Here is a 26,003-nt window from a genome sequence, read left to right on the forward strand (position 1 = left end):
ATATACACGAATGTACAGTTTGTACTTTCTTTGATTGTGTAATATGTACTTCTCCTGATACGATGCGATAATATGGCAATCAATTATGGTGATTCAACACGTAGACAAGTTTAAGCATACAAATACATACTGACCTACAGTACTGTATTTTGTCGGTCAGATATACCAAGAAGTCTGTTATACAAAGATCAGATATGGGGGCTGCTTCTGTATTGCATTTTTGTTTATCTACATTAAATATGTTTAGATAGATTTCAGATTCTTTAAAAAGGATTTTTAAAAAAATGTACTCAATAGTTGAAAAATCTTGCATATAAATATCAAATGAGATCGATTTAAAAATTAAACAAATTTAACAAAATTTGTAAGAAAAATAATTTAATTTTAATTTTTTTAAAATTAAATGTTCTACATTATTTAAAAATATTATTCAAATGTGATATCAAATTAATACTTTCATTATCTACCAACACATTGTAGAATTAGCAGTACAGTCATTTTATTTCAATGACAAATAGTAACTCTGAATGGAGATCGTTGCATAGAAAAATATAATTGTAAACATTACCCAATTATTTTCAAATACATTTTTTTATAAATTAATTTTAATAAAATAATTAAATTTAATACCTAAATAATGTAACTATGAGGATAAATAGCTTGTGCAGATGACTGCACTCAACCTGTTTGTTTTGCTGTATTCATTATGGGATATAGCAAAACAAAACTGAGTTTACTTATTGATACATAGGCCATATTTTCTCTGATGATCTACTTGATGTGAGTGGTAGCATCTCTGCCTTTCATTCAGAGGTCCCGGGTTCGAATCCTGGCACTTAACATGCATTTTCACACACTACAAAACTTTCATTCATTTCATCCTCTGAAGCAATTTCTAACTGTAGTCCCAGAGGTTAAAAAAAGGACCGTATTTTTTGTATGATTGCTATATGATGAAAATAAAATAAATGTCATTTACTTAAAAACAAGTGGTGGTATGTTGAAGAAAATATAAAATTATTTATTTACTATAGAACATTTCAGTATTAACTCAATTGCAGCTCTTCGTCTGTTTTGAAAAAAGATTATTTTGTATTGTGTAAGCTGAAACCCAAAATTTTATATATAAAATTAAAAGAAAACACCTGTTTAAATAAAAATAATATTAGTAAATCATGGCCAGAAACTAAGAGACAGCAATTTTGTTTTATTTGTTTTGTATTTTTTTGTCTTAGTACTAGATAATGTATTTTTGAATACAGTAATAAGCTGCCATATGTTTTGTCACCAAAACTTTTTAAAAAAGAAAAAAAATTATATTAATGTACAGTGGAATTATAATATAATAAAAAAAATATGTGTATTTAAGACATAATACTAATTATCAAAGGCATATTTTTGACCTTACATGATGTTGCTGAAAGTAACATCATGTAAGGTCAAAAATACTACTTTATTGGAACTCAAGTCAGTTAGCAACTCTGATTATGGGACTGGGAAACAAATAGACTTTGTTTCATGTCTGGAGATTGTACAAAAAGTTAAGTTATTTACTGAAATGCAGCAGAGCTGGTTCCTATTAACAGAAAAATATAACCTACAATGCACACAATTGATTTTCACTACTTAACTACGTTAAAAAGTTTTTATTTTATGAATAAGGCTTTACAGTAAAGAACTGTGAATGAATGAATAATTACAATTCTAATTTAATAATCTGAAAGACACTAGTGTATTTATTTTTTTTTTTACATTCATCAGAAAATAAAAAATTATTCTAAATATTATGAGTCAACTTAAATCATAATTTCTTAATTAATCTTAGATAACATGATGCCATTAAAATAAAACTGTAATTTTTTTTCTATTCTACAATTATTAATGTCTATCGGTTAAAAAATTGAATATATCCATTAAGGGAACCCTACATCATGTACCTCACCGATGTTAATTTTGATGATTTTAAGTCTTGCAATCTTAGACTACATCTGGATTAAATAATGCAATTTTTTACTTGTGTTTTCATACCTTTCATACAGCAACTGATTTTTTTTAAAGTTACATGACAAAATATTTTTTTCTATTAAAGAAAAAAAAAATAATTTTATAGATGCCAGAATAACTTTCCAGATAATTACCACTTTCCAAAAGTTTTTTTTATAATATTTTCCACTTTCCAAAAGTTTTTTTAATAATATTTTACTTTTTTTTTTTAATTTTCCTGATAAGTTTAAATTAAAAACTGAAAATCAGAATATTAATTTAAAGCCATGGAACAGGGTACCTCTTCTTAATATGAAGTAATTAATCTTGTACAAACTGTCTTTTCAAGTTCGATCAGTGTGAGGTAATTTATATTTTATTTGTGAGAGTGAGTGGCAGTGCACAAATAATTCTCATTTTTGTTATATGCAGGAATTTCATTAAAATCTGTTAACATTTACTCAAGATATAAGAGTACATGTATATATATATATACAAAGTGTGTGTTAATGAGCATACTTTAACAAATACTCCAGCATTATATTTTCTCTGGTACTTGCAACTGAGCTCGTTTCATTTTCATTCTTCGATTCTGGAACCATACTTTTACCTTAAACAATAAAAAATAATTTTTAAAATGAGTTTCTAAAAACAGCTATCAAAAATTATGTTCAATGTTAAGACTTGATGTTTTTGAAATTAAGTAACAATATTTCTTGAATGATGTCAAAAATAAACATTAAAATCAAAAAAGTGTGTTAAAATAATATTAATTTATTTAGATTAAATTTGTTATACTCCTTCTTTTCTGTCTCCTCTGTATGTCAAATAACTATATATTATATAATATTTTTTCAGCCTCTGAAAGTACAGAATTAGAGAAAAGTAACCCCTTCAATTTATAAAATGCAAGAAATAATTATAAGTGAACAATATAAAGAAGCTATCTATCCATATTAGAAATATTAAAAACAGATCCAAAAGTATCTCTAGATCATGTGTATGGTGTAAAATATGATAAAAATACAGATATGAGCGCTTTGGGTAATATTAAAATTGAATTTATAGATGATAAAATTCATTTGGGATGTGCAATCTATTCAGCTACACCAGGTCTTTTAAAGTTGTTAGTATATAAAAATCCAGACCTGAAAAAAGTTCACACAGCAGATATGCAAACTTATGGTGAAATGTTAAAACATACCGGTGCACACTTGACTGATGCTGATACAGTAAAAACGAATAAATCTTTTAAATATATTGAAGTAATTAGAAAGCTGTTCCCTTAAAAAAGACCCGTTAAATCAATCTCCCCATATAAAACACCATCTACATCTTTTAGCGGTAACAGACTACTGCACCCACAATTTAATTACAATCCAGTCTATCAAGTCAATCAATTGGTAGCTAGATTGAACACTTGTGAGTGACTATAACGCTGGAAACAAGAGCGTTTCCAGTGAAATGATATCCTTAATTAAAGAATTGAAATATGTTGAATTTGATGAATAGATTATTCGCTTTTAATTATTTTTTTTTTAATATAAAAATGTCACGATTAAGATTAGGTCATCGAGGAACGGGAAAGCGCGGGCCTACTGGAATAGGTTTCTCATTAACAGCCGATAAAAATTACGATATAAATAATCATAGATTGTGTAATGTATTTGATCCTATCGATGACGCGGACATGTTGAATTTTAAATGGGCTAAACTTATGTTTGATGAATACACAAACAGTCTCGGTGAAAAGTTTGTATAGGTTTGGAACGATTAAAAGAAGAAATTTCGAAAAGTATATTATCATTTCATTCATATATTCAAGTTTACATAGACAATAAATTAGAAGATTTGATTGCACAAAGTAAACAAGTTGTCGAAGCGATTAATGACGCATCTCAATATGTAAATGATAAGATAGAAGAAGCTAGTTATTCTGCAATCATATCTATGATTGCAGAAATAATTCGCGAAAACGAAATGACAAATTAAAAGTACTTCATAAAACACAGTGTATATTTTTACGTTAGTTTTACTTTGTTAACTTTTTAATACAGATATTTAAAAAACGTCTAATGTAGTTAAAATTAAGAAATTGAATAATTTTGTTGATTTTTCAAAATATGCTACCGAACAAAGCGCAGGTTTAAATTTATTTTCAACAATCAACGTAATTTTGAAAGTAGGTGAAATCAAAGGCATCCCACCCGGTATCGCTCTATCGTTGCCGAAAAATTTCGAAACGCAAATAACATCCAGATCATGTATGGCGACTAAATATGGGATTAAAATTGCCAATTCGCCGGGTACAATTGACGCTGATTATCGCGGTGAAATAAAATTCATCCTTATTACTTTAGGTGATAAAGATTTTACGGTACAAAAGGGTATGAGAATTGCGGAAATAGTAATATCAAAATACGAACGCATATCGTGGATTGAAAGTGAAACACTCGATGAAACTGAACGTAATTATCATGGGTCTGGTTCGACGGGTTTAGCATAAATAATCTGTTTTATCGATAAATTTATTATATTTTTTTACTTTATAAGAAATATTTTGGGAGCCCCAATTCGGACTACCAAATGATTCGGTTTCTTCCTAGTTAAAAGCCACGGCTGGGATTCCGGCTTCGGCTAATTTAAAATACATTAAAGAATCATTTTGATTTTTATATCAATAATGTATCTGAATGAAAATATATATATTTTTTTTATATAGATATGAAGGTAAAGAAAAATAAGAAGAAAGGACGCGGTATTATCGGTTCTGTAGTAAATAAAGCTGTAGATTTATTACCGATTGAGATGCATTTTCCCGATTATAATTATTGTGGGCCGGGTACTAAATTAGATAAGCGGTTGAAATGTGGTGATAAAGGCGTTAATAAATTTGATAATGCATGTAAAATGCATGATATAGCTTATTCAAAATATTCAGATAATAAAACCGAGAGCTCAAGCCGATAAAGCGCTTGCTGAACGAGCTTTGGGAGCGCGTGATCGCACCAGATAGTAGTTTGACTGAAAGAGTGGCCGGCTATGCTGTGACTAACGCGATGAAACTTAAATTTAAATTTGGTGGTAGATTGGGATTTAATAAAACCGGTGGACGATTTAGATTAAAGAAAGGTGGTAGCGGTACTACTAAAACAAAAAAATATAATCAATTCAATAACGAAACGCGCTTTATACGATCACGAGTTGATTGAGTACGCGAAACAGTTGAAAATTCCAAATTTTAGAGGAGTTTTTATGTTGGACGCTTTACCAAAAAAGATTAGGAAAAATGAATGCGCTATAGTTAATTTAGACACTTCAAATGGTCGTGGTACACCCACGGTTTGTTTCTCCAAAATTGATAAAAATGTAAATTATTTTGATACCGTAGGTGATGCTCATCCTCCTCCAGAATTAATGAATTATTTCGGGAAATCTAATGTAACCTACAATTATACTAGATTTCAAGCAGACGATGATGTGATTTGTGACCGATTATGTTTAGAGTTTTTATGTGAATAAATTATGTTTTTTTTTTTCTATATAGATATGTCGTATCTGTTATCGATTGACGATAACAGTTCAACTGTTAAGAAATCGTTTTCTCCGCCTATCAACCTTTCAAAAGGTCAATACGAATTGGGATTAAAATGGCTGATGACCGCCAACACTATTCCAAACGTGGAAGAGAATAAAAATAATAAATTGTGTTACGCGTTCGATAAGGATGTTAAAAAATATGAAAATAATAATTATATATTTACAAAGAAAAATTATATAACAATACCGACGGGTAGTTATGAAATCGAAAATATCGGTGAATTTATACAGAATGGAATGAAAAAAATTAAAGAAACCATTTTCTTGCGAGCAAACATCAATACGTTACAATATGAAATTAAAAACACTGTATGGATAGATTTTTCAGATACAGATTGCAGCATCGACAGTCTGTTGGGTTATGGTTCGAGAATTCTCAAACCGAATGTAACACATTTTTCAGATAAAGTAACAAATACTGCTCCTGTAAATGCAATACGTGTAAAATGTAATACTACGAGTATTTCAGGTAGTTTTAGAAACGAAGATCAAGATCGTATTTTATATGAGTTTCCGTTGAGCGCAGACCCCGGTGAGATGATTGAAGAAAATGCATTTTGTATTGAATTTCTACCGGTAGATGTGAGAAAAATTAACGATTTAGTTATATCGTTGACCGATGAAAATGATAATTTATTAAATCTGCGCGGTGAACGAGTAGAGTAAACATGTTGTTGGTATTGAAAGAATCTAAATTAACTATTGTAATTGAATTTTTATTTTTTTAAATATAGATGTGCCGCTCGACTTCGAAGCTGTTGAAGTTGAAACGTTCCATGATCAGAAAAAACGTTTCAGATTGACAAAAGAAAGCGTAGAAATATTAAAATCTCTTGGATTTAAAGTTGTTGGTGGGAAACTTAAAAGCATCAGTATGTTATTGAAATAAAAAAATTAAGTTTTCATATGTAGATTTTATAAAATGAATTATTTAATACTCAATAATGTAGCGCGTTCAGATGAATCCCTAACATATAATCAACTCCACAATCATTATTCATTAGCTAATAAAATTGAAAAGAGATTAAAATCCCTACAAACTTACCATATACGTATACTGTTCCGGATGAAAGTTATCCGATTGTTTTTGGTAAACTAGTCGGAGCAAACGGAAAAAATCTACTACTTCGGAATTAGTTAGTTTTGCTGTTGCCTTTTTATTCAAGGATATACGATATCTTATCAACGCGCAAGAAGTAGCATCGGTAAGAAATGTAGATATAACGACGGTTATGAAAAACGCTCTTTCAATGACAAACTCTCTACTACCATCTGCTGAAATAGCCGGATGAGTAAGTGGAAAAAATAAAATTGGTTTAGATAAAAATGGCACTTTTAAATTACGCATACCGTTATCAATGTTGTTGGGTTTCGCCGTAGTTTACAAAATAAATAATCATAAACAATAGACAATTAATGTGGAGACGTTTTGATAGTGATATAAACGCGATACACGCTACGGTTCACGATCATAAATCTAAGATAAAATTAACAGACATCGTATGGGTTGTTCCATATTTAAAAGTCGTACCTGAATGTGAATTGGAATTAGCTAAGATGAAAGATCAAAATAAAGATGTGCGTATGGAGTTCAGAGCGTGGGATCTTTATGAAAATACAGCGGTTTCTCAAACGAATTCTTTTACATGGAACGTAACAACTTTGTCGCAAATAGATAAACCGCACTATGTTATTGTAGATTTTCAAACCGATAGGAAAGATAACGCTATGAAGGACGCGTCAGAATTTGATTCTTTTAATGTGAAAAATATTAATGTAATGATAAATTCAAATAAATATCCTTAAGGAGATTTACAAGGGAATCAAACGTTAGTATAGGATGTTTATTAATTTTCAAAAAAGCATACTATAAAAATATAGATACACCATATACATTTTCCGATTATAAAAACAAAATATCCTTTGTATGTGAGATTGCTCGCGACAGAATGAATCAGTAAAGATGGATGTGATTGATTTAAAAATTAAAGTTGAAGCAGAAGAGAATTTTAAGTCTTGTTTATTAATATACGATAATGTAGTTTACATACTCTCCATTGACCGGCACAGTGATATAACAACAATTATAAAAGTTAAAGGTTGCAGATTATTTAATAATTAATAATTTGATTTTTTAACATTTTTAATGATATAAAGCTAATGACTGATATAAATAAAGATGAAAGATCAATACTATTATAATATCTATCTAAACCAATATATAACAAATAATTATTATTTCATTTAAAGAATGATTGACAAATGATGCATCATAATTGTTTATTTCTTAAATTTTTACAATATGAAGGAAGAAATTTATTGAAAATTCATAGTGAAAAGTAGGTTTGAAGTGAATTGACATATGCGAATTTCGCTCGCGCTAGTATCTAGAGAACGGCTGGACCTAGACGCTCTAGGTCGGCTGGTATCTATGGAACGGCTGGTCCAGCCGTTCTATGAGACGGCTGGACCATGCGTCTTGGTCCAGCCGTTCTCTAGATACTACGAAACTAACGGCTATCGTTCCAGGAAATTGGGAAGTACCCTTTCCGTTGAGCCTTTCAAAATCGCGTCAGAATTGACCTAGGACGCACCGTTTTCGAGATACCCCCATTTTTTATATTTGAAAGAACATATACAATAAAGAATCATTAACTTGAAAAATGATGCTCGCAAAAGAGTGCGAAATATGTGAATTTGTGCAGAAAAGGGAAATTTCCTTCTTTAATGTATAGGAAAAGGGAAATTCTCAGAAGGAAAAGGAAATTCCCATTCTTTAATGTATATTGTGTTTGCGCTAGAACCCTCCATTTATATCTACTGTTCTGACTTCCTGCACAACTACCTAGTCTTTGTAAACAGGACAATTCCTCCATTTATATGAGTGTTGTCCTTTACAGTTCACGCAAGAAGGAGGATACTTGCACGGTTCTCCTCATGAATTTCCTCACCACAAATGCATATTTGTGGCCTTTCGTACCGAGCCGCAGTGTAGCCAAAACGTTGACACCTGAAACATCTCATCGGTGCGGCACAAGAGCTCGCACATCCACCTCGTGTATTTCTGCACGCACTTTCTCCAGAAGGATTGGTTTGTTAAAAGTAAGGATATCAGAGGCAGACGAAAGAACTTCGCCGTTCCTTCTCATGTTCAGTCTTCGGCATTCAATTACTCCTTGAGGTGTATTACTCTTCTACGATTTCTTGCTCCGTGTAATTAAGTAGGTCCCGACAAATCACAACACACTTTGAAGTATTGAGGGTCAATATTGAGGAACAACTCGTACTGCAAACTCACCTATCTTCTTCAGTCCTTCTTCCGTGACTGGTTATCATTAATCGTCTCTACATGACGTCCACTGTAAATTATTCGGATTTCCTTTACTGGGCCTCCAGCGCAATTGTTTATCTCTCGAGCGATAACGAAAGGACTTATCCTTGAAAAATTACCTTCTTCTCAACTAATGACCAAATATTTTGGTTTACAAAAACTATGCTCTCTGTATACGTTTAGTCTCTTTCTCTAACCTTGCGGTCTCATAACTCTTCCTCCGTTTTGCTTCTGGTGAAACGGGTGGTTCAAGACGAGGGTGTTTACGTGAACCCTCTGTCACGTTTATTGATTGTTCAATCTGCATGATGTTCAATCCCTTCTGTGGGAAGGCTACCTGTCACCCCCACTCCAGGGCTACCAATCCTGGAGGTCCGGTCCGGTACTCCAGTGGAACCGGCACATGTCCTGGCAGAGAGCGAATGCGTAGTCTCTGCACTGACTCCAGGCCCCTATACACCGAAGTTTTCAGGACTCCCATGTACCGACATACATGGGCACCTTAACTACATGCTTGCCATCGCGAGGGCATGTGGACAGCGGAAGGGCTTCCATTGCACCTGCAATCGCTTCGACCCTGGCCGTCACATCGTCAGCTCTTAAGGTGGTGTGAATCCATTTCCTTAATCATTTTGATATCTGCAGAGGGCCGAAAATCAAGTCCTTGTATTACTGCCTGTAGATGGAATTAGGCCGAAGAAAATTCCATCTCCGAGGGAAAACATTCGAAGCCCCGTTAGCCAGCATTATGAATAGTACATACGTACAGCTGTTTCCGTCCTGGACGTGGAAGGTAGTTTTTATGTTCCGGACGTGGGGATTATCTACCTCAGGACTTTAAACTTAATAATTTTATTACTAATATAAATTTTTGTTTTATATTTTTCTTCATTTGTACAATTAATTTTGCCAATATTATATTCTGAATCTATTATCGCGCTTTTTATAATTTTATCTATATTATTATTTGATAGTTAGATTTAAATGAATTTGCAATTATTAATTTTTCTTCATCTTGGAAAACAACTTTTGTTAAATTTATTAAATTATCATTTTAATTTATCTGATTTTTTCTGTATATTATCAACATATGTACAAACTATACTATCTTTATGTATTTCATTGTTTTTTATTTAATTTATATTATAAATGTTATCTGTTGTATAAATTGTATTTTTCTTATCGTTTTTCATTTCAATAAAATCATGTATTTTTTTGTAACTTGTTTTTATTATTCCTTTTTTTAATATAAATTAATGTTAATTTTTATAAAATCATATATATATATATATATATAAAACTGAACAAAATATTATCCAAAATTTTTAATAAATTTAAACGTAAATTGTAAAATTCAATTTTATGCAATTTCTCTTGTAATAAAAATATTTTATTAAACGTATAGGTAAAACGAAAAACGAATAGGTCCTTTAAAAATAATAAACATATTAGATCATTAAAAATTAAAAAAATATATAAATAAAAATAGGTTTCTCAAACGGAGCCGACCGTTTAATAAATAATAATCATAATGTAACTAATTTAGAAATAATCGAAAAAGTAAATATTGAACCTGAAAATGGTAATAAAAAAATTAGAAATTTCAGAAAAATTGTATATATATATATATAGTTATAAACGTAAATTCAGGCTTATAAATCTGCAAACAGAATTTTACGGGGAAATTTTTATTAAAATTGTTTAATTTGGCGTACAAAGATAAGATATTAGTAAATTAATAACAGGAATACTTTTTCATTCTCTCGAATGAATAAATATTTGTTCTGAATTTTTAAAATGTTTTTAAATTTCATTAATGACAATTTTTACTAAATAAAAGTAAAAAGATAAAAATTAAAGATGGGTTTAAGCCCGAAAACGTTTTGAACATAAAAAAGTAAAGGTAAGAGTGTTCTCTAATTCTGTACTTTGCGGAGGTTGAAAAAATATTATACATAAAATTATATTATACTAATTAATACTTCAGTTAATGTTGTACTGGTTTTTCTTTTATTGAATGACAATGAGAATATTGGATAAGAAGACGAAGAAGAGAAATCTCTTTTGACATCATACCGAATATTCCAACCCGCTTTTTCAGTTACGGGTACTTTTTCGAAATTTCACAGCCAAAATTTTTCACTTTTTTCCCACAAATCATTATTCTTTAGCGTATTATTTGGTTGTATATCTCTCTATTACATAATGAGGAAACGTTTGTTTGTTACCAAAAATTTCAACTAATCACTACAAAATTTTAACAGGAGCTTCATTGTGTAATACGTTATATAAAAATGAAAAATTATTTACTAAAACGCGTAAATAACACAAGCCTGCAAAATTTGAGTTGTAGAACGTTTTTTTAACTTTTGTTAATAGATTCCTATATATTCTTTAGCTCTGAATTCGAAAATAACCTTCATTTTTTCATCATGTCTGGATTTTTCGCAAATCGGAAATTTCAAAATTTATAAAAAGTTGAAAAATTGGGAAAATGTGATACTATAAAATAGACATAAAACGTTTTTTCTTAAATAAATTAATATAATATATTAATTTTTTGGCTCATACAATGCATTCTTATAACTAAAGAGTTGAGTGATCTGAAGAGGATGGTGGAGGGAGGTTTAGATTGGAGACGACGAGAAGTGGGATTGTTGGCTCTTCATTGCTGAGTGAATGCATGGAATCTACAGATTGTGACAAGATTTAGCAAGATGTAACGTGTTTATGGGCAGCTATCCGCGCCACTCACCGTGCAACTACTATCAGTGATGTTTCAACCATAAGTGGGCGAGTAAATCGAATTGTTTCCATCCTCCGTGATCAAAGGCATTTTTGTCAGTTGAAAATATATTTTCAGGCCATAAAGCAAACCCACCGGCTTGGTCTACTAGTGAACGCGTCTTCCCAAATCAGCTGATTTGGAAGTCGAGAGTTCCAGCGTTCAAGCCCTTGTAAAGTGAGTTACTTTATACGAATTTGAATACTAGATCGTGGATACCGGTGTTCTTTGGTGGTTGAGTTTCAATTAATCACATATCTCGGGAATAGTCGAACTGAGACTGTTCAAGACTACACTTATATATATCATCCTCTGAAGAATTATCTGAAAGGTAATTACCGAAGGCTAAACAGGAAAAAGAAAAAAGTACGTATATCAACAAAATAACATAACCTACTCTCGCTTCTCTCGATAACGTAGTCTAATTAATGCCAAACATACAGATTACAAATATATATTTTTGTTTTTTGACTGTGAAATAAAGAAAAGGTATCCAGTTATGAAACAAACATAACATGAAAATCGTTGTTTTGTGAAGGTTTAACAAAATGGACCAACATTCATGATACAATCAAAAATAAGGATTTTGCATTTCTTGCAAGATATCTAAAAAAAGTGACCAAATAATATTTTAGCTGCTAATGAGTTAAAAGGTTATAAAAATCTCTCATAAATATTGTTCTATGTGAAAAATACAGCGTTTTAGTGAATCTATGCATACTCGATAAACTCAAGCTAAAAAACTTCAAAAAAATATATTTTGTATTAAATTTTTAATAACAATTTTAATTTGTAGTTTAGATCAAAAAACAATGAAGGGATCTCACAAAAATTATCAATAGTTTTTAATGAATCAAAAATAGATATTATTTAAGTGCGAATATAAAATTTGATTATATAATAAAATTGGGGGAGTTTTTTTATCGCAATTAAACGACTGCATCATCAACAATGCCACCTCCATTAATGATGAAGGTATTAATTAAAAACTTCAAAAAGATCTTGTGGAAGTATGTTTTGTATATTTAGAAAGTGTCATTTATTTCCTTTTGTTTTTCAAAAATAATTTGTTTATGGTTAAAAGGTAATATAATCTATTTCTTTTCCACTTTTGTAATTTATTATGCAGGCTGCAATTTTATCGTACTCAAAATTTTAATTTCAATGACTAAAGTGTACGTAATTGCTTAAAATTTGTTGCACATATTTTTCCTTTTTTAACGTCATAAATAAGTGGAATGTTTTCCCTGTAGTACTAGAAGTATGTTTAATTAGTATCTACTATAAATATTTTTATTACTAATTCCTACATAATCAGATATTAAGCTTATTTTTAAATATATTTCATAAAAAGTCATCAGATTCATGCTATTAAAACGTAAAAAATAAGAATGATTAGAATGCTCTAAAAAGAATCAAAAAACCTTATTTAATTCTTAAAATGTCATCTTTTTGATATCGCTATAAATTTAAAAATAAACAGTTCACTAAACACAAATTTAATCACTAAATTCAAAAAAACAATTATCAATAGCATATATATATATATATATATATATTTTTTTTTATGATTTTTATTTTTTTTTATGATATATATTTTTTTAGTTTAATTTTGTTTAAAATTTTGTCGGTTTTCAGTATTTTCCCTCTATATAAAAAAAACTGTTATCAAGAAATAAAAAAGAGAAAAAATTACACCTTGTTAAAAATAAGAAAACAAATGCAGAGAAACATGTAAAAACTACTAAGGTGCTCTATAATGTCTTTTTTAAATTTACTTACCAACTTTTATGCAAACTTATTTTGAATATTAGAGTGACGTCAGGCAATATAAGATTAAGTTACAACAATCCAACATAAATAATAATACTGATGAAAAAAAATCTTCAAATCAATTATGTAGACCGTGCAATTTTTACTTTTTTCTAAAATATTCTGCATGTTTCCAGATATTCCATGCAGCTTTTTGGATTTGTGGACTATAGGCAGCCTCTTTGTTTGTTGTGTGTGAATGAGGTGTAGTCTTATACAGACTCAGGACAACCGTACCTGAGACATGTGGTTAGTTGAAACCCAATCTCCAAAGAACACGATATCTACATTCTAATATTCAAATCTGAATAAAAGCAACTAATTTTTTTGGTATTTGAACCAGAGAATTCTCAATTCTGACTTACGATGATGAGTCTAACCTTATACAGCCCATAACATAAGCTATAATACTGACAGGAAAAATATCCTCAAGTCTGCATATCATATATGAAGACCATGCAATTTTCATGGCTATAGATCTGTTAGTGCTGTAGCAGCATAACTATAAACAGAAAATATAGCAATCAGCCAAAATTCTGGGTATCAGGGTTTTGCAAATTTCATTGTTTCAAAAACCCCTTAGTCCAAAAATAAAAATTAAAGAAATCTCTAGAAGACGTATATAGGTGTACTGGCCTGTATTTTATTTTGATTAATATATCTAGACTGGCTAAAATGAAATTCTTTGAAAATAGCTCACAAAATTTCTATATACGGGGTATTGTTGACATTCAATTTTGGAAAAAATTAAAAAAGGGGAGAGGTAGTTTTTCACTATTTTTAATTTTTTTGCTTTTTGTGTAGTATGTTGTAGAAAATTGAGCTTTATTACAATATAATTACTTTATTTATTTGAAATTCCCAAGCTTTTAAGTCAATTAGATTTAGGAATGGGGGATAACAGAATTTCTAAATGTTTTTGCCTCTTATCTCTAAATATTTTTTTGTCATTTTGTCAAAAGCTACTGAACGAAGGTTGAAATACGATACTAATAACTGACTATATATATATATATATATATATATATGTACATACTATTAATAATTGTTTTTTAAATTTTAGTGATGAAATTTGGGTTTAGTAAACTGTTTATTTTTAAATTTATAGTGATATCAATAAGATGACATTTTAAGAATTAAATAAGTTTTTTGATTCTTTTTAGAGCATTTTAATCATTCTTAATTTTTTATGTTTTAATAGCATGAATCTGATGACTTTTTATGAAATATATTTAAAAATAAACTTAATATCTGATTATTTAGGAATTCGTAATAAAAATATTTATAGTAGATACTAATTAAACATACTTCTAGTACTACAGGAAAAACATTCTACTTATTTATGATGTTAAAAAAGAAAAATATGTGCAACAAATTTTAAGCAATTATGTTCACTTTAGTCATTGAAATTAAAATTTTGAGTATGATAAAAATGCAGCCTGTATAATAATAAATTACAAAAGTGGAAAAGAAATAGATTATATTACCTTTTAACCATAAACAAATTATTTTTGAAAAACAATAGGAAATAAATGACATGATTATATATATATTGTAGATCTATCTCACGACGGATTTCAATTGGATGCTCTGCACCTTCTATCTTCCCTTCGATTAACATTCCTAGCAGGCAGACTCCTTGCAAGATATGTCCCAACCACGACGTTTTTTCTTTCTTATTGTTGCTGTTAACTTACTCTCTCTCTCAATCCTTGATAATACATATCTTCATTCCTTGTTCTATCAGTCCACCTCACCCTCATCTTTCTCCTCCACAATCACATTTCAAAGCTATTTAAATATCTTTCTTTTTTTCTTAATGGTCCATGATTCACTGCCAATACAACACCATGCTCCAAGTGTAACACTTAGTAGACCTCTTGCATAATTTAATCTGTATTATTTTTGCTTTGAACAGTCATTTATCCTTTGCAAATGCAGCTTTACCCATTACTATTCTACTTTTAATTTCTTCCGTACAACTTCCCTCCCATTTCACCAAGCTTTCACCAAGTATTTAAAGGATTTTACTTGTTCCATATTCTTTCCTTCCAGTACTATGTTAACTGAACTTCTCTTTTGCTCACTCTCATCACCTTGGTTTTTCCTATGTTAATTTTCATCTTTAGTTCTTTTCCTACTTTACTAATATTTTCCAACATATCCCGAAGCTCCTCCTCCGACTCCACCAGCACAGCTCGGTCATCAGCATATTCGATCATTTTTATTGTTTCACCGTCAACCACAATACCCTTTCTGTTAAATTTTCCATGTAAATATCAAAAAGTAACAGACAGCAATCCTGCCTTACTCGTTTTCCAATACTTAATTCTTCTGATTCGTCTTCTCCAAGCCTCACTACCACCTTCTGTTTGGTATACAGTTCCTTAATAAGCCTCCTGTCTTTCCAGATCTGCAGTAACACATTTCAATTCACTCTTTCAAAAGCTTTTTCCCAATCAATAAAACAAATATACATATCTCTATTCGCTTCCAACATCCTTTCTCCAAGCATCCTCAGGCATCCTACTGCATCTCAAGTTCCTTTACCTCTCCAAAAATCAAACTGGTCCACCCCTATGTTCATCTCAATCCTTGCTTTAACTCTCTTGAGTATTATCCTTGTAACAGTTTTAGTAAAATGATATATAAAACTAATTGTTCTATAATCTTTGCATTCTTTGGAATTTTGTTTCTTTGGTAGTGGTATTAGAATTGTTTTAAGTAAATCTTCAAACCATAACCCTCTTTCATAGATCTTATTGACTAGATTTGTTAATCTCAGAATTGCACTTGTTCCCAAAAACTTTAAAGCCTCTGATGGTATTCCATCATAGCCTATTGCTTTCTTTTCTCTTAGATTCTTTATTGCCTTTTCTAGTTCTGCTTTTAGTATTTTTGGCCCTCTTTGCTCCTCCTCACATTGCCACTCTCCTCATCCATCATTTCTGACTGATTATCATTATATATATTACATTATATTATATTTACTGATTATCATTATATTATATTTACTGATTATCATAATATTATATTTACATATATCCAATAAATAAATGTTTTTATTCCAAAAACAAGTGGCTGTTAAAAAACAATGGGGTTAAAATATTATTTTTTAAATTTTAATTTTCAAAGATTGAAAATCCAATTGTATATATTAATAATATAGTTGACATGGAAAAAATAAAAAAAGGAATTCTGGAACCCAACATAAGACTTAAAAGTTTGTCTATTTTTTATAATTTTGACTTTTTCTGTTTTTCGAATTGTGGCTGTTATTAAAAATGTTATATGAGATAGCTGTTGGCCAAGAGGAGGGTCAGCTAGAACCCAGATCCTTTTAGCAATTACCCTCTAAATATTTATTGTATAAATATTGATGATAAAAATATAATTTTGTTAGGGGGTCAATCAGGCCCACATTTTACTCAACATTATAACCATTTTTTAAAGTTGTACTATAAATATTGCATAATTAAGTTATTAATATCTAAAAAAACCTTATGGCATAATTGAAATAAAAATCTATTAAGAGGAAAGCTGGAAAAATTATGCAACCCTTTGCTAGATTTATTATCTTAAAAATATTCTCAATATTTTAAAATCTCCAATTACGTTATCTGGAAAAATAATCATTCTTTTTTGTAGGTTTAAAATGAACTCTTGTTAGTATAAAAAAAAATTATTCGTGGGTTTCAAATTGCATCAAATATACTTTATAAGTGTATAATTTGTTACAATTCTGTTGTAGCTTCATGGTAATATTTATTCATAAAAAAAATCTTTGTATATATATATATATATATATATATATACTAGAATTTTTCTTAATTTTTTCACCTTTTCTTTTTTAAAATTGCCATCTTCTATAAATAATGTGTCCAAATGGTATAAATTCCCATACCTGTACTTATTATTTCCAATGTTTGTTATGTAAAGAACAAGCAGCATTAGATAAAATGTCTGCAGTCAAGAGGTATGGAGAATTGGCTAGTTCCTTTCTCCTTTAGAAGAATAGAAAAAAAATTTAATATTTACAATGATTTAAAATATGATGTTTACAGATACACATACCTAATTTTATTATTAATTTTAAAAACTGCATTGAGCCTAAAATATTGTATTCAATTTATACTTATCTATTTTTTCAATTTTGTAGAGCTGAAATTTATGTTACATAAAAAAAATCAAAGAAACTCATAATTTAATAAATTAATGCAAATAATTTTTAGAACCGATCACAACCATCTTCTTCCAAAAGTAATTTTCTGTGTTTTTATTACAATTTAAATTTAATAAAGCTTAAAAATTCTCTACTACAAATATCTTTTTATTATTTTTTTTTTAAGGTAGGATTGATTGAGTAGTTTTTTGTTTATGCTGAACAAACAAAAAACCCTTCTTCTTTATATAATAGTGTGACATAGATTTTTTGTAACATAAATTTAATTCTATTATTTCTGCAATATTATTCATTCGATTGATTAGAATCATTCAGTTCAAACCCAGCTCACACATTTATACATATATATCGTATATATTTGTTGAATATATGTAGGTCATATATATATATATATATATATATCTCTTTCTTTTTTGATATTTTTCAAGATGAACTATATCTAAAAACCTTATCAGTTATGCCAAGAAAGATGGGTAAAAATTTGGTTGTTATTGATCAAGTAGTTTTTTGTTTATCCTGAAAAACAAAAACCCTGTTCTTCTTTATACAGTAGTATAGATATATATGTATAATTATCTATTTTTTAAGTGTGATATAATTCTAATTGCATTAATTATTTTATTTTTGTCACTTATTCTAAACATTTTAAGTTTGTTTGATAAATAATTTTCAATAAAGTATATATAATTACCATATAAAAATAAATAAATAATTACCATAGCTGTTTTTTACCAATTTTTTTATATTAATTACTGTACGTTTACTTTAATTTTAGTATAGTAACTAAATGCTATGAGAGCTATCTCTAAAGTAAAGAACGCTGGGAAATTTCTCTCCTTAAGGTTGGCGAACCTGTATCATTCATGGTCATGTTAATAATGTATACAGTGCATTGTCTGTAAGTTGTCGCGTTGTAGTATCGTTGATTACGTGCGAGTTATTACATTATAAAATGAATAGGAAAATCAATGATGCCGCCCCGACTGTGAAATATTTGGAGTAATACTTTTTTTAAACCATCAAAATGTTGGTGACCTTATCAGTTAAAAATCACTTCCCAAAATGACATAACCACCATCAATAATAAGTACACAGTATTCAAAAAGTGACGCAACCTTATGGGAAAATGATTAAGTTACAATAGTGTTAAAAGTGGCCACCATTATGCAATTCTCATGACTGAATACATCGTTGCATGCTCTTAAACACATGTTATAATATTTGTTGAGGAATTGCAGTGATACATCATTCAATTTTGCTCTTGAATTCGGCAATGGTGTGAGGATGAGTTTTGTAAGCAGCATCCATATGGTATTACCAAAAGAAAAAGTCAGGAAGGGCTAAATCAGGAGACTGAGGGGGGCACAGCCCACAACCCCTTGTGGGCTGTCCATGAAAACACTTATCGAAGAAAGTCATAGTGTTGTGGGTTGTATGAGCTGTAGTATGTCCTGCTGAAGCCATGTATACTCTACAAATTGTTGCACCATCTGTATATAGCACTCACTGTTCACTGTGTCATGAAGATTTCTCTATGTGACATTGCATATCAAACACCCACTTTTTGTCCATGCAGAGGAATCTCATGCAGCTGATGTGGATTTTCCACACACCAAATGTGTGAATTCTGTGCATTCATGTATCCATCAAAGTGGAACCAGAGTCTCATCAGACCAAAACCAATCATAAAGTTCTTACCCATCTGGCATTACAGATGACATGAACCATTGACAAAAGCTACACTTTTCCAGTGTCTGCATAACAATTCGTGAACAACATGAATTCTATATGATACATCTTTAAATTCTTGTGCAATGCCATACAGTCACTACCAACAAAGAGACCAGACTTCTTGGGACTAGCAGAATATGCAGCTTGCACATCGATCAACTATTCTGGTGATAGCATTTTTGGTTGACCAACCACTTTTGGTTGCATCTGGCCACATTTCCTGTCACCTGTAACTTGTCATGCAGGCGCTTGGTGAAGGACTTGTTTGGTACATCTATATAATATTTTTCTGTGAAGGCATTCTGGGTCTGGGCATAACTGGCACATCTAATATATTGGGAGATGATGAATATTCTCTGCTGCATTGTGTGACCCATTTTTTCTGAATTAAACCTACAACAAAAGAAGGAAACATTCTTCCACAAGGTTGCTTCACTTTTAAACATTCTGTATTTCTTGTCAGTGATACCTCCACTCTGTTCATTTTAGGAACTACTATTTAGTTTTACTGCAAAAGAAACTTTGACAGATCCTATCTGCACCTCAGGAGCTTTACATTCTTGCACTAATAACAAATACTGTGACAGATAGTACAAAGCAATTAACATTGCTTTTTCTTTCAAAAATCTTTATATTAATTATATTCTATTTAATTAATTATTTCTAAATTATTTCTTCAGTAAGGGATTTTCTTAAATTAAAGTTAAAATTTACCTATTTTGACATGTAACATATAATATTTAAAAAATAAATAAATCCTTAGGTTAGTACTGTGTATTTATTTAATTATTTATATTTGATGCTGTAAGCAGAATCAGAATAACTGGAACAAAATATTTGAAATATCAGAGAAGTGTTATAGGATCATGGGAAGTTTCATTAAGATGTATATTTCAGTTATTTTGACTTGATGGACATTAACATAGTTTCACTTTTTAAATATGTAAACACATTAAAAAATCAAACATTATCAAGTTACCTGTCTTTCTGTGAGATCTAATGATATTGCAACTTCATATCTTCTTAATCTAGTTAAATAATTAGAACGATTAAATTCTTTTTCCAATTCATGTATCTGTTTTTTTGTAAATGAAGTTCTTTCTTTACGTAATTCATTCCCAGAATTGTGTGTGCTGGTAGCATTATTATCACTGTTACCTATAACAAAAAGATATGATGCACCCATAAAAAAATTAATAATGCAAACAGGGAAAAATAGTTTTAATTTTTGTAACCTTTTAATGGAAACTAAAGATCAAACAATACAGTAAGCAATACTAAATGGTTATTGAAAAAACAAAATTCTAAATACTAAATACCAAAAAATATAAACACATTTTGATTGTTGAACAATCATCATTGATAGTTTAGTGGAATTAATAAAAGTAAATATAAATACAAAAATTAAAATAAATAAATCAACGTTAAATAAAATAAAGCAATGATAATAGGGAAACACTGTAAACAAATATTTCTATTGATATCAAAAGAAATAAAACCTTTTTTATCCATATAGATTATTATTGTTTATTTATTTGAGTTTTTCTGTAAGCTGATTGGTTACAACACTGATTGAGGCTTGCAGCCTAAAATAAATAAATATTCTATTTTATTGACACCGATAATCATTTTTTTTTTTAAATGTTTGTTATGTGCTTTTACAGAAGCCCACTGGACTGATCTACTGGTTAAATCAGCTAATTTTGAAGTCGAGAGTTCTAAGGTTCAAATCCTAATAAAAGCAGTTACTTTTTTTTGGACTGATCTACTGGTTAAATCAGATAATTTTGAAGTCGAGAGTTCTAAGGTTCAAATCCTAATAAAAGCAGTTACTTTTATACGGATTTAAATACTAGATCATGGATATTGGTGCTCTTTGGTGGTTGGGTTTCAGTTGGTTGGGTTGACCTTAGACTATACAAGACTACACTTCATTCACATTTATGCATATCATCCTCATTCATCCTCTGAAGTAATACCTTTTTTCCACAAGACTAAACAGAAAAAGAGAGAGAGGTGCTTTTACAAAGATACTACACTGTCAGAATTTATTAAACTATAAATATTGTACTAAAAATATATCTCTGAAAAATTATGATAAATTAAAATTTATAAACATATCGTCTCAATCACTAATATGATAAACTCATCTCTCAATATTTTAATTTTCAAAAATATGTTTTACATACAATATTTATAATTTAATACATTCTGACGAAGCAGTATCTTTGTAATAGTGCTTAACAAAGATATATATTTATACAGATATATTTTATTTAAAGTCCATTAAAAAACCACCTAGACAAAATATTGAGATAAGACATATTTCACCTTAATTTTTCATGAAAATACTTTAATGCGATCTCACATCCTCAGTCATGATTGAAATAATTTCATTGTTGCATAATAACATAGAAATAAAAAATAGTAATATAATTAACATTACAGAAATTACAAAAAATAGTAAATTAGATTTATCTAATATGGCAGACCGTTTAATAAAAAATAACATTCTATTTCTGATATTAACACAAATTTAGAAATTAATAAAGATGACAAAATTAAATATATTAGAAAAATATTACATATATATAAATACAAACAAGATTTCAATTTGATAACCATAACACAATATTTGAGGGAGATGTTCTTATAAAATCTACAACAGATAGCAGCACTCATGTAAATTAATACGCAATTATCATTATTTTAGTATTTTTATTTTTATATTTTTGTATTATGCAATAACAGAATTATTTCAATCATAACTGAAGATGCAGGATCCCACGAAATGAAAAAATTCATGAAAAATTAAGGTAAGATATGTCTTATTTCAAAATTCTGTACTAGGTGGTTTATTTAATAGAATTTAATTATAATTTCCGAGTACAGAGGAATAATATAAATCTTAAAACGATTAATTTCAGTAACATATTATTTATATATATATTTATATTTATTTTATTATATATATATATATATATAAATACAATAAAATAAAGTACTAAAAATATATGTATTTCTTTTAAGTAAGGTTATTTTTTATAATTACTGGTTCTTTTATTTATACATTTTTTAATTAAACAAAAAAAATATTTTTGGTTTAGTTATTGTATAATAATTAATAAATAATTTCTTTAAATAAATATAAAATACTTATATTTACTTTTCCTAATACCTCTGTATCTATTAACAATGACTATTAAGCAATTGAAATGCATATGGTCTTGATTTTTAATTTTTGTAAAGATTCTTGGGCATTTCTCTGTTTGCAGTTTTATAGAACAATCATGATGTAAATGTAAAAGTTTTTTTTTGAAATAAATCAAACTAGTGACAAATAATCTACGATATTAAATTACATCATTTCAGTGCCTGAGAAGGAGGCACTTGCCCCCCCCCCAAAAAAAAATAAAAGAGTTCACATTAATTTTTCAGCAAAGGATATACACTTAATTACATAAAACTATATATTTTTTATTTAATAATTTAGATTAGCTTTTTCTGAAGTTGTTAGCATCAAACAAAGTGTTATTTAACAGTTATATAATAATATTATATTAGTAGCAGTACACAAAGACAATAACATTAACATAGATTACTCTACAGGTATAAAAAATATGTTTTACCTACTTCATAACTCACTTGAAAAATTTAACATACAAAAACTCAATCTACTTAATGGATAGACAGACTGTTCAAATTTATGACATTGAAAACATTCTTTGTGATAACAAATAAACTTATTAAAAAAAGATATATATATATATACCAAAAGCAGTCTAAGGTAAGCAGATAAGCAACCACTTCTTCATAAGGTATACTACTACTTTCCAAATATTCAAAGCTGTACTTCTCAAACAATGTTTACTTAATAAAAAAAAAAAAAGTATTGATTGATATCATATCAGAAGTCTTTAAAAATCTACTTTAGTTTTTTTTATTCAAGGCTATAAGAAAAAAGAAGTTTGCTAGAATGTAAAATATTTTCATTTTGTAAAAAAATTTTTTTGTTTTTCAAATTTAGATTTGCATATCATTTTTAAAAATATATTTCTTAAAAATGTTAAATCTCAGAACTACATTTCTCAAAGCCATTTCTTACGATTACATTAAAATGTTTATTATTTTGTGTAATAATATGAAACATTCCCACAAACGTTTAACATTTCTAGGCTACTAAAAAAAACTCAAAGCACTTCATATGCTATTCATTTATAAATCAGAGTGACTCAATATAGATACAATATGAAGATTTTATATAAAAATTCATTTACAAGAAAAAGTACATGTATGAACTTTTCATAGAATACTTAGAAGAGGTTCCAAATCACCAATTTCATTCTTTTAAGAATTGACTATTTTCAAATAAGTTTCATTTTTTACAATAACAATATCATAAAGCACCCCTGTATTGAAATAATGATCAAACCCTAAGAGCTAATGTATTTTAACTTACCTGGAAAACTTCAATTAGATTTTGCATTGTGAAAAATTTTATATAATAAATAAATTTAGTAAATAAATTTACAAATTAAAAAAAAAAGACTACAATTACTAACTGATGAATAAAATTTTGGATTATAACAGTTATTGAAAACGTTCACTGTACCAATTTTACATTATTTTTCCCCATTAATGAACAGTGATGATAGACTAATAAAAGTAAAAAAAAATATTAATGAGAAATACAAAAAAATATTGAAAAGAAGATATTATTAATTTTGTTAAAATATATGCTTTTTAATTTATTTAAAAATATAACAAATAATAAAAATATTATCATACCGTTTTTTATTACATTAGAAGAATTTTTATTTGAATTATTTCCAGATGAATTGGCTGAAGTTAAATTTAAAAACTGTAAAATTTGTTGTTCGTAATCCAAATTATGAAAAAGGTAACAGGTACACGAATCATCTAATAGAGTGCAGCACATTTCATCACCACAACTACTGCTGTTGCTGTCAACATTAAAACTACTACTGAACGCTACGGCTTCCTGATCCATAACTGATGTATTCTAATCTACTCCAATTAGTGGAAGAATGGTTGCCAGTAACTGCCGTAAACGCTTTATATTAGAATGGGGAGGGGAAGAAAAAAAAGGCCAGACAGCTCTATTCATTTCTCTCGCAAACTTATTAACAAAATATAGAATAAATTATTTCTGTAAAAACAAATCATAAAAGTAAATAAAACACGATTCGTAAATTATGAACCTAACTCGGTTTTTATTTTTTCGCGGTAAAATAAATTTTTTTACTTGAGAGCATGAAAGTAAAAAAAAAAGATTGTGAATACTGATTATGAAAAGTTGATAAAATAAGGAACTATTTGGAAATCAAACTGTAACAACAAAAATTTTACATAAGATATTAAAATCATAAAATATACTTCAATTTTTCAACAAGAATATAATTATTTAAGTGTAAACATTAAACTGAAAACAATTTAACGTTTAAAAGAAAAAGAGGTGAAAGAATATAATGAAAAATAATTTCTTGAAACTTAATGGAAAAGCTCCCTGGTTTAATTGTTACAACAAACAAATAACTCAACTCAATACTTTGGCTTACGAGAAAAGTAGTCATTTTTAATAAATTACTACTGAACCATTTAAAAAATCTTCCCACAAATTTATTTAAAATACGATTAAAAAATGTCGATTTAAACATTAATCTGTCGACTGTCGATGAGCTATTTTTAGATCAATTAAAAAACCAACGTTTCTGAGTTTTTTTTTTTTTTTGCTTTATGAAATTCACTATAGAAACCATAAGCTTGTGCGTAAGAATACGAAATGTAATTTTTGTAGCATATTAAAAAAAACCGTACCTGACCGGGATTCGAACTCGGGACTTTCTGACGTGAGGCCAAGACACTACCACTCGCATCACGGAGGCCGAAAAAGCTTCATAGGTATTATTTATATTTAGCATTTTTATATTCTTTCACGTGTTTATATTTTAAATAATTAATGTGAACTTTAATCGGTCTTATTTTGTAATTAATTTTACATTTTTTGATACGGCTAAGATAAAATCATTTACTATGATTTCTGTTGATCCATCCACGCAAATGCTTGGACAGTTCCTCCTTTATCATTAGAATAGCATTTCTACCTAACGTGTTCTAATAATTATTATGTATCGACCAAAATAACATTTTTGTTTATTTATCGTGTGGGTATACAACCATAACTATTTCATATACGCTCAGTTTTGAGATGTAATCTATTTAAATTTTGATTTGGATAGGAGTATATTGCAGTAGTTGCTAGATTTTTTAAACAATATCAGAAAAGTACTTTGAATAAGTGAAGTTTTTTTCTTAAGAATTAAGAAAAAAATAAAATAAATTATATTTTTACAACTACATCTATGTAAATATATTTACCATAGCCTAATAGTCTATAAGTTAAATTAAATGAAAAAGCATTAATAAATCGTAATTTTTTCTAATATCAAAATTTTAATTTAATGAAACACATTTTTGAAAAGAATCATTGACTATAAAACAGGAAACGATGTTAATTCCTTTGTTTTGTTTTTATTTGAAATAATACCTTTTTTTAT

At 28.7% G+C, this 26,003-nt stretch overlaps 1 protein-coding gene across 2 annotated transcripts; it reads right to left on the reverse strand.

The window, feature by feature from the left end:
• Positions 1-1,718: 1,718 nt before the first annotated feature.
• Positions 1,719-24,436, reverse strand: btn (buttonless). 2 transcript variants are annotated; one of them, XM_075375473.1, is made up of 3 exons: positions 24,214-24,436; positions 20,405-20,583; positions 1,719-2,593 (listed from the first exon to the last, which is right to left on the reverse strand). In XM_075375473.1, exons 1-3 carry the CDS (start codon positions 24,434-24,436, stop codon positions 2,522-2,524), a joined length of 474 nt encoding a protein of 157 aa, XP_075231588.1. In that variant the 3' UTR covers positions 1,719-2,521. The 2 variants fall into 2 exon arrangements, with proteins under 2 accessions (XP_075231588.1, XP_075231589.1); XM_075375474.1 differs by lacking the exon at positions 1,719-2,593 and adding an exon at positions 17,391-17,515.
• Between the last annotated feature and the right edge of the window lie 1,567 nt (positions 24,437-26,003).

This window comes from Lycorma delicatula, chromosome 9, assembly GCF_047948215.1.
Source record: "Lycorma delicatula isolate Av1 chromosome 9, ASM4794821v1, whole genome shotgun sequence".
NCBI lineage: Eukaryota > Metazoa > Arthropoda > Insecta > Hemiptera > Fulgoridae > Lycorma > Lycorma delicatula.